General features: G+C 40.2%; 2 protein-coding genes across 2 annotated transcripts; one reads left to right on the top strand and one right to left on the bottom strand.

The window, feature by feature from the left end:
• The first annotated feature begins 3,737 nt into the window (after positions 1-3,737).
• LOC116201304 (poly(A) ribonuclease pop2-like) lies at positions 3,738-10,696 on the top strand. Its single transcript, XM_031532489.1, has 2 exons — positions 3,738-4,679; positions 9,839-10,696. The coding sequence occupies exons 1-2, from the start codon at positions 3,837-3,839 to the stop codon at positions 10,658-10,660; spliced, it is 1,665 nt and encodes a 554-aa protein (XP_031388349.1). The 5' UTR covers positions 3,738-3,836; the 3' UTR covers positions 10,661-10,696.
• A 423-nt stretch (positions 10,697-11,119) lies between these two features.
• Positions 11,120-12,008, bottom strand: LOC116201303 (transcription repressor OFP8-like). The gene has a single exon (XM_031532488.1). It carries the CDS (start codon positions 11,962-11,964, stop codon positions 11,419-11,421), a length of 546 nt encoding a protein of 181 aa, XP_031388348.1. The 5' UTR covers positions 11,965-12,008; the 3' UTR covers positions 11,120-11,418.
• Positions 12,009-13,047: the final 1,039 nt, after the last annotated feature.

Here is a 13,047-nt window from a genome sequence, read left to right as displayed (position 1 = left end):
GGGATAAAAGTTTTCCTAATTATGAATTTTCTACATTAATAATATTCGAATTTGAGATCTTATTTTAAGAGAATGTCAAATCGCTTGAATTAATTTATATTTGTAAGATACCATTTTTTTTGTGGGCACCTGTATTGATCTTCTTTTTTTTAGTCATTTTGCCTTATTGTAAAGTGAGTAGCTTTTTTTTTTGGATAAAAGAGGTCTATAAGTCTAATACAAATATAAGAAATAAAATTAAATAAAGGGGTATAGAAGTTTCATTAATGAGAATTGAATCCAGAATATCTTAATTCTGAGTCGGCGTCTTGTGTCACTGCACCAAGATCGCTTCTACGAATTTTCCTTTCAATAAGATGGGGAAGGACTTCGGTGGTTTTGTCAGGGTGAATAGTGGACGGATTTTCTGGTTGCTAATTTTAATTTTCAATTTTTTGTTTAATTCTAATTAATTTCTCACATATTTGATTTTTTTTTAGATACTTGAAGGATATTTTTTTTAAGTAATTCAAAGTGGAGCCGCTTTTTTTTTTTTTTAATGATAAGGATTCATCCATTATTAAAACGAGTATATAGTAAAATGCTCAAGAAAAATAATTACAAAAACAAGAATACACGAGGAGCTTTACCAAAAAAAAAAAGAACACAGGAGGAATCATCCAAGCTAACCACAAGAAAGATAGATGTGAAAAATTTGCATTAGTTATGCACGACTCAATCATAGAAATCAAGCCAGTCTCTGAAATCATGAACTCTATCCTCTACTGAACCTCATGGCCCCAGTGAAAAATTGGGATGTGAGAATCCTCGAGCCGAATCTATGCAATTTTCAGTCATTTTGCATGAAAACTTCGAATCAATTTTCACACAGTAACAAAACTAGATGGCTGATCTTGAGCTGTATTCGAGGGCGAGAGGCAAATCACAAGAACCGAAGCAAGGCTGGGCTGGGAAGAGGATGATCAGATTCGATCGGAACTTGTTTGGATCCGGCCCGATCTGATCAATCCGGTCGGGTCTTGTTTGTATAATAGATAAATATATGTGGATTTGCTTTAATAAAAATAATATTATGTGAATATTTTAACTTTAATTTTTAGCACGAGAGTTTCATTCCCATTGACCGAAAGTTTGCCGCCGCCATTTTGGTGCGTTTCTCTCTCCTCCCACTTCACGACTGCCAAGACGGACTCATGTGAAACCACAGTCAACATCATATTTCATTAGTTAGATAATTAATCCAATGATAAATTAAACAAATTACAATCCCTTAAAAGATTCTCCCAAAATTGTTGAGAATTATATTATTTCCGTATTTCATTCAGACATAATCCGAAAACGATCTAAGGATATCTTTTTTTTTTTTGGGGTGATTAATCTAAGGATATTTAAAATCAGGGTAATGATTATATCGGTAACGAATTTAACCGTAATAAGGCACATGTACTAGTCGAATCTTCTTATATAAAGAACTTATTGATAACGAACTTAACTAAAAGGCATTATACCCATCGAACTGTCATACATAAAGTGAAGATTGGAACCGACTAAAGTTCGTATTGTAATTGAATAAATTAATTAACTATGATATTTATCCTCAGTGGATACAAGACTAATATCCGTTTTGTTTTTCTCTTTCTTTCTATATGCATATGAAAAATTCCATATTGATGACTTCGTAATAATTTTGAAAATTTATGTATATTTATTATTAGGGAATTTTTATTGGTAACAAACTTAACGATAAGACATATATACTGATCCAATGAGAAACTCGTGGTCATTGAAAGTTCATGGTGATTTTTCATGGAATTGGCGGAAATTGCTAGAGTTAAGACCTACGCTCTTGCCTTATGTCAGTTGTCGAATTGGTTTAGGTGCAAATGTATCTTTTTGGTTCGATGCCTACCTGCATGTAGGATCTTAGATTAAGTACTGTGAAAGGGGAATCGCGTGTTCCCCAAGTATGGGATAACATGCCACAGTTAGTGCAGTATTGGTCGATGGTAGTTGGGTTTGGCCGAGAAGTTCAAACCCCCAGGCTACCTCCATTCATGCTTTGGATGCTCAAGTTGAACATATTGCGTGAGATGTTGTGGTCTGGACGCCTCATGAATGTGGACAATACTTTGCTTCCAACGCTTAGGGCCGCCTTAGTCCAAGAGGACACAAAGTGGAATGGGTGGGAGCAATTTGGTTTGATGGGCATATGCCTATATCATCTTTTAGTAGCTGGTTATGCATGTTCGATCGATTAAGCACTAAGGATAGATTGGTGAAACGGAAAGTTGATGTTGCAACTACAGAGTGTTAGTTTTGTAACAGTCATTTGGAGTTTTGCGATCTCCTGTTCTTTACCTGCCCCATTACACAGGCAATATGGAGAAGTCTACTAGCTTGAATTGGAGCATAGAGATCTCACCCCGATTGGCATTCAGAGTTGCAATGGATGTCATCCATTAAAGGCAAGAAACTTGACACAATATATTTGAAACTTATCTGGACGCATTATATATGTTGGATATGGCGTGAACAAAATGCAAGAATCTACAAGAAGAAGGCCATGTCTATTTTAACTTTCGTATAAAAAAATTCTTGTTGAGGTGAAAAAGCGAGTTTTGGTTCTTCATAACATTTCTTTGAAGCTTGTACATTCTGTCTATGCTAAATCTTTAGCTAACTGAATGTGGGTACGGGAGAGTGAGTTATATTGTATCCCTTTGGGGATTGATTGTTGTTTGTTTGATGGACTGATTGGGTGAACGATTTCTATATTGTAAATATTTCTTTGTTTTAATGAAGTTTTACCTCTTATCCAGAAAAAGGCCATATATAATGTCCGAACGAGTACCGAATAACTTCATATTGCTAATTGGATTAATTAATCAACTGAGATTTTTTTTTATCTCAAATGAATGAATAGTATTAACATTCGTTTTGCTTTTGACTTTCCAAGTACATGAAAAATCCCTCATCGGTCCACTTTCATAATAATTGAAAAGCTTAATTCACTTACCAAAGTCCCGATAAAATTTCATTACCATCTCGTATACCAACCGTACATTAATTTTTGAGGTGCTGTTATTCAAATTAATTATTTCACTAAATGCATCCTCTTATTTGAATAATATTGTATGGTACCTGCAATCCATGTCGTACAATTTAATATCGTCAATTTCTGAGACTAATAGTAGAACCAATAATTATCTAATAAAATATCGCATCCTTCTCACAATTGGCAAGGCGATGGAAGTAAACGAAATCTGGTTTGGATGAATGGATAAGTAAGCAAACGATGATGCTCTCGATTTACATGGCAAATCCAGATGTTTCCATCGTCCACTGACAAACACGGCTGTAAATTCGGTACGGGAGACACAATGACCCGATAGAACGGGAACGAGTCAGTGCCAATACGTGCGAAGGTGGGACGTGCAAATTTTAGTTAATTTTTTTTTAATAATGATAATTAAATTTTATTTTTATTATTTTTGACAAAAAGGGAAAATATATGAAAAAGGAAACTACCAAAATCAGTTGGAGGAAAATCGGAAATTGGCAACTCCACTGTGATTTGTGACGGCGAGGGAGACCCAAATCCGACCCGGTTTTTGGAAACTTCCCGTCCCTGCTGCCTCTGAGTCAAACGCGTCTAACATGCGTGGGCCCACACACTTTCCCTGTCTTACGTCATCAGCCCACCGTTCCCCTATTAAAACCGCCGCCGCCCCCACCCACTTCCCCACACAGCAATACATCACGCTCTCCGCCGCCGCGCCGACTGTCAGTTCTCAACGGAGAAACCCAAAATCTTGATTTTCAGATCACGGCCAGACATGGGAACCGATCCGGTTCTCCTCTCGACCGATCACAAGCCGGTCCTCATCCGTCAAGTGTGGGCGCACAACCTCGACGACGAGTTCTCCCTCATCCGCGCAATCATCGGAAACTATCCCTACGTGTCCATGGACACGGAATTTCCGGGCGTCGTCTTCGCCCCCTCCGGCGGCCACTACCTCCAGCGAGACCCCCGCGAGCAGTACCGACTCATGAAGAAGAATGTGGACGCGCTGAAGCTGATCCAGGTGGGCCTCACCTTCTCCGACGCCTACGGTAACCTCCCCGACTTCGGGATGCCCTGCAGCTTCATCTGGGAGTTCAACTTCAGGGACTTCGACGTCGGCCGTGACCCCCACGCCCCCGACTCCATCGCTCTCCTCCGCCGCCAGGGCATCGACTTCGAGCGGAACCGGGAGGAGGGGATCGAGTCCCACCGGTTCGCTGAGCTGATGTACACTTCAGGCATGCTCTTCGGCCGCGGCGGCATCACGTGGGTCACCTTCCACGGGTCTTACGACTTCGCTTACCTTGTTAAGATCCTCTCGAAGTGGGACTCTCTCCCGGCCAAGTTGGAGGACTTCCTCTGCCTGATGCGAGTTTTCTTCGGCGACCGCGTGTACGACATCAAATACATGATGCGGTTTTGCAACAGCCTGTACGGTGGTCTCGAGCGCTTGGCGAAGACTCTCCAGGTGGACCGGGCGGTCGGGAAGTGTCATCAGGCCGGTTCGGACAGCCTGCTGACATGGCGTGCTTTTCAGAGGATGAGAGACATTTTCTTCGTCAACGCCCAGCCGGAGAGGCTCGCCGGAGTGTTGTACGGGCTTGAGATTGACATGGTCAATGCTTAAAAAATTAATAATAAATGAAAAAATAAAAATGTACATTAATGATGTTTGAATGATATAACATTCATGACTTCATAGGTTTTAATTTCGGGTTCCATTCTCTCATCTTTTCCCCGTATTTTCGTTCGATATCTGATCTAACTTGGCGACTTTGCAAGATAACCTAAAATAGGCAAATAATTAAGCACTTGACCATTGACTGCTTGATCCTCACTTAATAATCAGGAACACATGAATTTCTATGGCGGCCCGCAGTTATAGAATGATTGATGATATATCTATGAGTATGTGCCCGAACTTAATGTGCATATTATCAAGTTGTAAAAGTGACTTAAAGTTAATAACATCCGGTTAGTCTTGATAATTTCCTTTAGTTTCATGGTTCATTATTCAGAGACATTATTGAAGTAATTCCGAGTGCTTTTAGATACTGCGATATTTATCTAATGAAGTAATGATCTTAAGTGAATTTCAATAAGGTGAGATGCGGGCTGGGACCAAATGATAGACCCCATATCCTATAATCCGGAGGAAATATCTCTGAAGATAAATTTAAGATTTATTTTAGATTTAAATATAAATTTGCTTAGGATTTTCTTTCTAAGTATGAGAAAAGGTAGTAGATAGATTTAGGATTTGATTTTAAGTTTGATTTTAGAGATAAATATTATAGGGGCCAAACTATTTGGTACCCATTCATCAAAAAAATATTTCGTACGTTTCCTTTCCGACCAAAATATTTATATTTGTATAAATAAGGTGGTAACGTTTGTTAAAATATTTTATTAGGGTCTTTTGGATATTTTAAAATACAGAAATTAAAATCTAGATTTTGAATTAAAAAAATTGAAAAAAAAAAAACTACAGCATGCCTGTGCAGAAGCAGGCCGTGGCCACTGGCAGCGGACATGGTCCGAGGCCTTCCCCGTCGTCGGCAGCGGCAACGGCCACAATGGGCTCGGTGTCAAGAGAGAATGCGATCACTTCCTCCAGATCAGGTCTACGAAGACCCTTGGGAGCTTCGTCTGGGTTTGATATTTAGCCTGAAGTTTCGTTATTTTCTGCATCTGATGAAGGGATCATTTTAGAGCAAAGTTGTCACAGAAGAGGCCAATTTTAATATAGCTGCTCAGTTTCTTACTACTCAAGCATGAAAATCACACTGAACTAGCGTTTGGATGCGTCCCTCATGTTCTATAGACGAATTGGCTGTCAATCTAGAAAATGTGCATTAAGCTCAATGCACTTATCCCATCCCGGTTCAATTAATTCATTGTTTGGTATCTGCATGATAGCTAGATAGATCAGTTTCAAAAGGAGCCCGGACTAAGAGATCGTTGGCGACCCAGGACGGGCCGGGGCGGTGGCCGCCAGCAACAGCCCCCAATTCCTCGGATCAATTTAAATAGTAGTCATGAATTTCATATTCTAATAATATGCACATTAATTTAGCTATGTCACAAGAAAAGTAGGATATATATATCTTTCTTTTTTTACTCAGCAATCAATGATTGTCCATAAAATAACGAAAACGAGTACATAATAAAATGTTCAAGAGAAAATTATAAAGACATAAAAATAGAGCAAATCACCGAAATAATTGCAAGGGAAAGACAATGTGACAAAACCCAAAACTATGAGCACAATTATAGTTGCAGAAATCTTTCCAGGTGCTGTATGTATGTTTCTGACCTCTTCGAACTAAATTCTATATAGACCCAGACAATGTCGAGAAGCGGAGCCAGGTGCAATCCATATAAATCTACTACTATGTGGCAACAACGAAGACATGCATAAAATCAGCATAAAACAAACCTCAAAAGGTCGATTTTTGCAAGCGACGGTTCGATCGATCAAATTAAAGCTATAACCTTATGACGTGGAAGGCGGGGATACTGTTGCAGGTAGACGGAGAAACCGTAGACGAGAAGCCACCACCGAGGGTTAGAAGGAGGTCCAAAGACTCCGAATAGTAAGGTCAGTGAGGGTTAGTCGGGTCTGTTGTCAGTAGGGTCTGGTTGAGCTGGTGGTCGGGTAGGGTCAAGTCGAGTTGTGCCTGTCAGTCGGACCAGGTCAGGTTTGTAGCTCTGCGACAATCGAGAGAGCGGCCATCGTTCCATAGCACCGCCATCGCTCTCCATCGTATGTAGGCCAGAGAGGGAGAAGGCGCGGGTCACCGGAGGAGAGAGGACAAAACCATCGCCACAGGACTCTGAGATGGAGAGGAAGGGAAGGGGCCATTGCAACCTCCAGGATATCTTCTTCACCGTCCCCGCACAATACTGCACGACGGAGACAACGATTTGTGGTGGACGAGATCCTAGGCCGCCTCAAGGAGCCGTGAAGGAAAAATCGACCTGTCACAAATGAGGAAAGTGAGGCCAAGATAGAGATCAACCATGTAAAGATCCAAGGCCCGTCGCACATCAATGATGGTATCTGCCACCAAGAGCCATGGCATCGAGCTCGATGACAACGGCGGCCCCATAAATCTCCATCACTGTTCAGGAGAAGGAGAAAAAGGGGAGGAAGAGGTAAGGGGAGGAGAGCCACCGGAATCGAAGGCAACTAGGAGATAGAGAATGGCGACAACTTCTCGATCCCGGTAGCGTGGCGCCAAACGCGCCAAAAACATGGCTTCTAGGGTTTGTTCTCCTCTTTTCTCTTAAGCTTGGGAGAGAGAGGAAAAAAATGAAGAGTTGATTTATCATTTTGCCCTTAAGAAAACAATGGAAGGAAATGATGGGAAAGTAGCATCAAACTTGTCTTTTCCTAAAAGTCATCTCCATTAATTACAATAATAACCCAGGGAGTTAGAACACGTTTTACAAGTTCTTTTTCTTAAATATTTATTTTATTTTTTGAGTAAATAAATTACTTCTGTTGATGTAAGTATTTCATTGGTTTCTATTCTTGTGATCAAGATTTTTAACCAAATAATAGGCTATACAATGCTTAAAAAAAAACATTTTGGCATTCCATGGAAAAAAAATCGATCATATTCGTTTTGTTTTTGAAATTTGAAAATTGAAATCTGTGAAATGTGAAATTTGTTTTATATTATACTCTGAGAAAGTTGATATATAGAGTAAAGTAAAAGCAAAAAAATATTTTAATGGAAAGTTAATTGCAATGATTAAGAAATAGGAAAAGATGAGAAATTAACTATTGATATAAGGGCTTTATTTATATTTAACTAGGGTATTTTGGCAGCATAGATGAAAAATGTGATGGATTAGCCAAAGAGATGGAGAAATAGCTCTAGCCATTAATCAATTAACCGTGATGATTATCTCAAACAAATGCAATATTTACATCTGCCTTTTTTTCGGTAGAGAGACCGGTGAACGCCCAAAAAGTTGAATCGTACAAATCTGTCATTTTCTTATCGTCCATATATTATGAAGAAAATATCTATATTGGTAGACTTCAAATTAATTGATTTTTTTTTTCAGTGTACTAATAATTGAAAATTTGTGTATCTTAATAAATATTGAGAGGTTTTTATTGGTAGCAGAATTTAACGATAAGGCATATATACCGGTCGAATTGACATATTTGATATGAATTTCCATTACTGACCAAGTCCGTCTTGATAATTGGATTAATTAATTTACTTTCATTTTATTCTTAATAAATACAATTACAATTTATGTTCCATTTTATCTTTCTATATGCATATGAATATCGGTCGGCTTCACATATAATCATCATTAAAAAGGTTAGCTGACTTCCAAGATCTCCCGATATTATTTCATTGCCATTTTATAAACCAATTGTTTCCATCAATGCATCCTCTAAGTTGAACAATATCATACAGTACTCACAGTTAATAGGATGGTGGATACAATAAGGGAGTCTGATTTGGACTAATGAACAAGTAATGCAAAAAATACTCACGATTTACATTTCATTCTTTTGTACCAGACAAGACCGTAATTTTGGTAAGTGAGAATAGGAGGATCGATAAGAGCGAGACCTAGTTAGTGGCAGCACGCTTAGGGGTGGCATGTGCAAACTTCCCTTTAAATTTTTTCGTAATAATATATAATTTTTTTTTACCGATGATAATTAAATCATTATTGTTAGTAGTAGTTATTAGTTATTACTTTTACTCATTATTATCAGAATCAGACCGGATCGGCCGATTCGATTCAGGAACCGGTACCATGTTCGGTTCGATTCGCCTGAAAATTCAAATTGCAGATTTGAACCGTCGGGCCTATTAAATCGGCAGATTTTGAGCAAAATTCCATTGACCGGCCGATTTATGGATTTTATGGGTTTTTTATTTAGTGTAAAAATTATTTGGTTGTGTAAAGATTTGAACTCATGACCTTTTACTTTCCATACTTTCATACTACCAACCAAGTCACCACTACTTTTTCGCTGAATCCAAGACATCAATACTTTTTTGTTTTTTAAACTCTATTTTTAAGTACTTATTAAAATTCAATATTTATTTTGAAGTAAGAAATATTAAATATAGATATTTTCTTACACTATTCTTTAAAATCATCATACTTCTATTTTAATTATCATAATTTTTTAATAATATGAATATTTATTTAATTTAATTAAATGTGTGATCCGACCCATTAAAACTTCGATTCGACCCATAAACTCATGAATCCATATCTCTTTCGGTTCGTCATCCGTTCCAGTTTTGATAACATAGTTATTACTATTATTATTATTATTATTATTAAACCGAGTCTGACCGGTCTGAGACTTGAAAAGTTCTCCCTCTCAGTACGGTGGGGCCCCCACCTCTTCCACTCGGTGAAACGCGTCAAACTCAGTATACGGTAGGGCCCACACACGCTCTTACTCTCCCTTCTGTAGGTATCAGTTTCCTTTTCTGACAGGCCCACCGCCTCACTATAAAACCGCCGTCCCTCACCACTCTTTTCTCACCCTACCAGCCACCGTTACCTGCCTCAAGATAGTACCCACAATCTCTGATTTTCCGATCGCCGCCAGCCATGGGAACCGATCCAGTGCTCACGGAAAAACCCATAAACCTTATTTTCCGATCGCAGCCATCCATGGGAGCCGATCAAGTTCTCACCGGAAAACCCGCAAACCCGACTTTCCGATCGCAGCAAGCCATGAGAGCCGATCAGGTTCTCCACTCAACCGATCACAAGCCGGTCCTCATCCGTCAAGTGTGGGCGCACAACCTCGACAACGAGATCTCCCTCATCCGCTCAATCATCGGAAGCTATCCCTACGTGTCCATGGACACGGAATTTCCGGGCACCGTCTTCGCCCCCCCCGGCGGCCACTACCTCCAGCGCGATCCCCGCGAGCAGTACCGACTCATGAAGAAGAATGTGGACGCGCTGAAGCTGATCCAGGTGGGCCTCACCTTCGCCGACGCCTACGGCAACCTCCCCGACTTCGGGATGCCCTGCAGCTTCATCTGGGAGTTCAACTTCAGGGACTTCGACGCCGCCCGTGACCCCCACGCGCCCGACTCCATCGCTCTCCTCCGCCGCCAGGGCATCGACTTCGAGAGGAACCGGGAGGAGGGGATCGAGTCTCGCCGGTTTGCCGACGTGATGTATATGTCCGGCGTGCTATTCGGACGGGGCGGCGTCACGTGGGTCACCTTCCACGGAGGTTACGACTTTGCCTACCTCGTCAAGGTCCTCTCGAAGTGGGACCAGCTGCCGGCCCGGCTGGAGGACTTCCTCAGTCTGGTGGGGGTCTTCTTCGGCAACCGTGTGTACGATGTGAAGCATATGATGCGGTTCTGCAACGGCCTGTACGGCGGTCTAGAGCGCGTGGCGAACACTCTCCAGTTGGACCGAGCAGTCGGGAAGTGCCACCAGGCCGGTTCTGACAGCTTGCTGACGTGGCGCGTGTTTCAGAGGATGAGAGATCTTTTCTTCGTCAACGCTCGGCAGGAGAGGCTCGCAGGAGTGTTGTATGGACTTGAGATTGACCTAATCAATACTAATAAATGAATAAAAATTTATATCCATGACTTCATTGATTTTAAATTCGGGTCCCAAATTGTTCTTTCTTTACCTTTTTTTTTTCTCCTTATTTTGCTTCGAAATCTAATCTAACTTGTCTTCCTGTGTACTTTAATGCCATTGATTGACTTGCAAGGCGGCCCAAAAACAGGGAAACAAATCAAGCAATCCTTATTTAATCATGAACACGTGAATTTCTACAGCAGCCCCGCTCGATACATCTATGAATCCATGGCCAAACTTGATACGTATATTATTGAGTTTTGACAGATGACTTAATAACATGTGGTTGATGATCGAGTTGATCTTGCTAATTGTCCTTTAGTTTCATAGTTCAATTTTATCGGGAGAAGTTTACGCAATTCAAGTGCATTATAACACACACTATTTAGTACTTGATCAATCACTGCAATATTTATGCGGATCTTGATGAAAGTAGCTAGCCGATTTTGGCATGATTTTAATTGAATTATAATATTAAGGTGGATCTCGAAGTGGTCGCACCAACATCTGTTAATAATAGATGAACTTTTTGTTATCGTAGATATCATTATGGCTAGATATCAACTGCAACGTCATTATTTACGCGTTCACATGTATGATATATCTTACAATATTTACGTTCCGACAACTATGAGAAGCATGAGATTGTTACTGCACGATGGAGCCATAGGGTGAGCCCCATATAATCAAATTCTTGCACCTGCTCTTTCTCCGCTATATAAGTCGATCAATGTTGTGCCGTACTAGTCATGTGGCGCCACGGCCTTATTCTTGTCGGAGAAGACACTGTTCCATATCTCGGTGAAGGCCTGAATGATGGCGTCGTGGTGGGAGGGCGAATTCAGCTGAAGGAAGCAGTTGAGGAGCTCCTGCAGGTCTTCTCTAGACTTGATCTCTCTGTCGAATATCATCTGCAGCATCGACCTCCTGAAGTCCCGGTACGGGTCCTCCGAGTCCTTCACGAACGCAACACTGTTCGTGATCTTCCGGCACGGGCTCACCACTCTCGTGGTGACCCTGGGTTGGTCCATTCCAAATTCTGGGAAATAAGGCGACATGGTAGGGGGATTGTTAGGTCGCGTTGGAAGAGAGAATCTGTAGTCTTCTTCATCCTCGTCTTCGTCATCTTCGTCGTCCATTGAGAGGGCAGTGGTATCTCCAGGGGCTCGTTTCAGCCCTTTCCGGTGCAAAGCTTGCGATGGTGCCTTTTCGGGTTTGCCGCAACTGCAGCTCAGTAGACTGGCGGAGGACATGATGCAGCTTAAGAGCTTTTTTTTGGTGGATGCCATTTCTAGACCAAACAAGGGACCAAAGGACGATGATTTTTGAAAGACTATATATATACACGCACGCCCATACAAACGCGTGTGTAAATGTGTTATATTTGTGTATATTTATTTTATAGTCGTCGAATTTATGAAGTCATTGAAGCTATCAAAAACAAAATAATATTAAGTATTATTCGTTAGTTATGAGCCTTATAAAAATTCATAAAATTAGAATGAAATTGATTCGAAATTCAATAATATTATATTTTTTTCCGTCCTAATAATGAGGAGCATCGAACTTTTGTCTAGTTAATTCCCACAATGCACGATCCACCCTATAAGATTACGGGACAAGTAATCAGTCTATAGTTAATAATAAATATTTTCATACATATATTTTTGGGCGAATCGAATTTTGCTCTTCTTTTTTCCCAAATCGTTTTTTGAGTTGTGAAGTAGTTTTTGGAGATTTCTGGTATAAGTCAATCTCATGGAAAAATTCCAAAATACTTAAGAGAGATATGGTGGGAAGCAAAGGGAACATAATTAGGGTTTCTGTTATTTGTCATTTTCACTTTTGTAGTTGAGATAAAGAGATGTTTTACGATTGGATAATAATTTAACTTTGATAATACGAAAACTACATATCTTCTCCTTAGTTTACGTTTATCTCTCGTTCGGCAGTAGATTGGGAGGTTGGTGGCTGAATATCCGAAGAATAACCAATCGATCGGTATTGTGAGATTTGCTCGTATGACTGCGGTTTTTACCAATGCAGATCGGAACGTATATATCATAATAACACCTCGATCCTTTCTTTCAAGAAAGGAAATCCTTGATGTGAACCACAAAGATATATCACATATATAGGACCATGGACACTGGCTCGATCGCTAGGAGAAACTCAGAATGTTCTATATGCCTTTCTCATTGAAATACCAGTCGAGGGCAAACTCGATTATCAATAATATCATGAAGAGTATCAAACTGTATAATCGTAAAATCCTAAAAATCAAAAAATAAAAGGTCACATTAGGCTTTTACATCACTTCTTTTGGGACTCTATATTCACAATTGTTGCGAATGGAAGTGCCTTCAAAGCAA

The sequence above is a fragment of the Punica granatum genome, chromosome 3 (assembly GCF_007655135.1).
Source record: "Punica granatum isolate Tunisia-2019 chromosome 3, ASM765513v2, whole genome shotgun sequence".
NCBI classification, from domain to species: Eukaryota; Viridiplantae; Streptophyta; class Magnoliopsida; order Myrtales; family Lythraceae; genus Punica; species Punica granatum.
The sequence above is the reverse complement of the archived record's forward strand: the minus strand, read 5'-3'. Positions and strand labels throughout refer to the sequence as shown.